At 33.4% G+C, this 2,076-nt stretch overlaps 1 protein-coding gene across 1 annotated transcript; it reads right to left on the bottom strand.

Annotated features, from left to right (window-relative positions):
- Positions 1-891: 891 nt before the first annotated feature.
- On the bottom strand, positions 892-1,866 carry LOC122803181 (olfactory receptor 2AT4-like). The gene has a single exon (XM_044072794.1). The coding sequence runs from the start codon at positions 1,864-1,866 to the stop codon at positions 892-894; it is 975 nt and encodes a 324-aa protein (XP_043928729.1).
- Between the last annotated feature and the right edge of the window lie 210 nt (positions 1,867-2,076).

The raw sequence follows: 2,076 nt of genomic DNA, 5'->3' as shown, positions 1-2,076 counted from the left end.
TGTAATCCTTAAACCTCATTTGTATGTTAGCATATGTATGCAGTACAAGTCAGGAGATATATAATGCTACTTTAGACACTGGGATGAAAACTAAAGTGAATGTGTGTTGTGACGTATGATGATGATGATGATGATGTATGTCATCCTAGCAGCCTGGTATCTGCAGAAACTAAAAATTACAAAGATAAAAGTGCAGTATTTCATGAATCAGAAATGAAATAGCCATAACTGAGAAAACTGTAAGCCAGCTAGTTCTCTAAATTGGTTTGTCTATGGTACCATTGTAGATACAACTGTTTAACAGGAGACAATGATTTTCACAGCAGTAGTAAAAGTGTGTGATCTTACATCAAAACATGGTAAAAGAACCAGATTGCTCATACTTCCTAAAAACTTATAAACTACAGCATCCACTTAATGGCTGACTTTATTTATACAAAAGGTCAAAGGTGGTCTCATTTTGGGAAAAAAATATTTCCGCTATGCAAAACTACATTCCAGTGAACTCTAGCCACTAGCATGTTTATCTTTTAAGCCAACATACCATAAAAATATAGCAGTAGTGATGATCTACCATATGAAGCCCCTCTTTACTAAAATAAATTGTTTATACAGGCATACAGACATGAACAAAATCATGACTGTATCCTTCATTTATGTCTTATTTTAAATACTTCACACTTAAGTCATAAATATTCAGTACTTTTAGAAAGCTGAAAATATTTTATCTACTTCATCTAAAAATGTATTAATCTTGGTAACTTAAACAGTGCACATTTCATTTTTTACAAATAAAATAATACATATTTATAAACAGAAGATGGGCAGATGGATAACAACTGGATTGAAATGCATATGGTATTTAAAGTCAAACGATACAGCGCATACTAATTACCTAAATATATACATAAAAAATCCAGTACTGTGACAAGTTGCCTTTGATTTCACAAACTTTGTTGCAGCATCCTTTACTTCTTTGTTTCTAAGCGCATATATTACAGGATTTAGTGTAGGAGTTACAATGGAAAAGAAAATAGTGCCCAAGGCATGCATTTCATCAGAAGAATTATCAATTGTACATAACACATATGTAATAATAAGAGATGTAAAATATGTGACAACTACCATTAAGTGTGAACTGCACGTAGAAAATGCTTTCTGGCGGCCTTCAGCTGAGCCAGTCTTTAACACACAGCAAATGATCTTAACATATGAAAAAAACACCATACCAAAAGGTATCAGTACAAAAATAAGTACAAAAGAAAAGACTAAGCTGGTGATGAGAGAAATATCTGTGCATGCGAGTTTAACTATGAACAAGAGATCACAAAAGCAATGATTGACTATATTTGAACCACAGTAAGGAAAACTGGCTGATGGGAAGACACAGATTCCTACAACAGTCATTCCCAACATCCAACAGCCAGACATCAACTGGATATTAAGCCGATTTGTCATGATGGCTGTATAGCGCAAGGGATTACAAATTGCAACATAGCGGTCATATGCCATGACTGCTAGAAGGAAACCCTCTGAGACTCCAAGAGAATGTAGGATGTATAACTGGGCAAAGCATGCTGTGAAAGAAATACTACTAGCATTGATTAAGAATAATACTAACATTTTTGGAAGAATTGTACAAGCCACCAATATATCTAAACTAGCCAGATTACAAATAAAAAAGTGCATTGGTTTATGGAGTTTTGAGCTGACCAGTACAGCAAAGAGGATGAAACCATTTCCTAGAAGGATTAACAGATAGATGATCGAGAACATAGCAAATAATACTGTCTGGTGATGATGAAGGTAAGGAAATCCAACAAGTATAAATTCTGTCACAACCATTCTGCTTTCGTTGTGAGTCATCTGTGCGAATATGTCTTCCATGCTAGAAAAATAAAAAAAAGAATAATTTAAAATTAAAATGAAAGTCAAGAATTTTAATAAAATATAATCACTTCATTTGTCCAATATATTATCAGCAACTTTATTCTGTGTAGAGAAAACCTCTATAACTAAATCAGGTGACTCAAAGTAGATTATTCAAAGTCAATGTTAAATAATCCCATTCTCAGC

Source organism: Protopterus annectens, chromosome 5.part1, assembly GCF_019279795.1.
Source record: "Protopterus annectens isolate FY-2018-M chromosome 5.part1, PAN1.0, whole genome shotgun sequence".
NCBI classification, from domain to species: Eukaryota; Metazoa; Chordata; order Ceratodontiformes; family Protopteridae; genus Protopterus; species Protopterus annectens.
The sequence above is the reverse complement of the archived record's forward strand: the minus strand, read 5'-3'. Positions and strand labels throughout refer to the sequence as shown.

Excerpts from the sequence above, each read along its gene's own strand:
- LOC122803181 (XM_044072794.1), bottom strand. The coding sequence starts at position 1,866 with ATGACTCACAACGAAAGCAGAATGGTTGTGACAGAATTTATACTTGTT.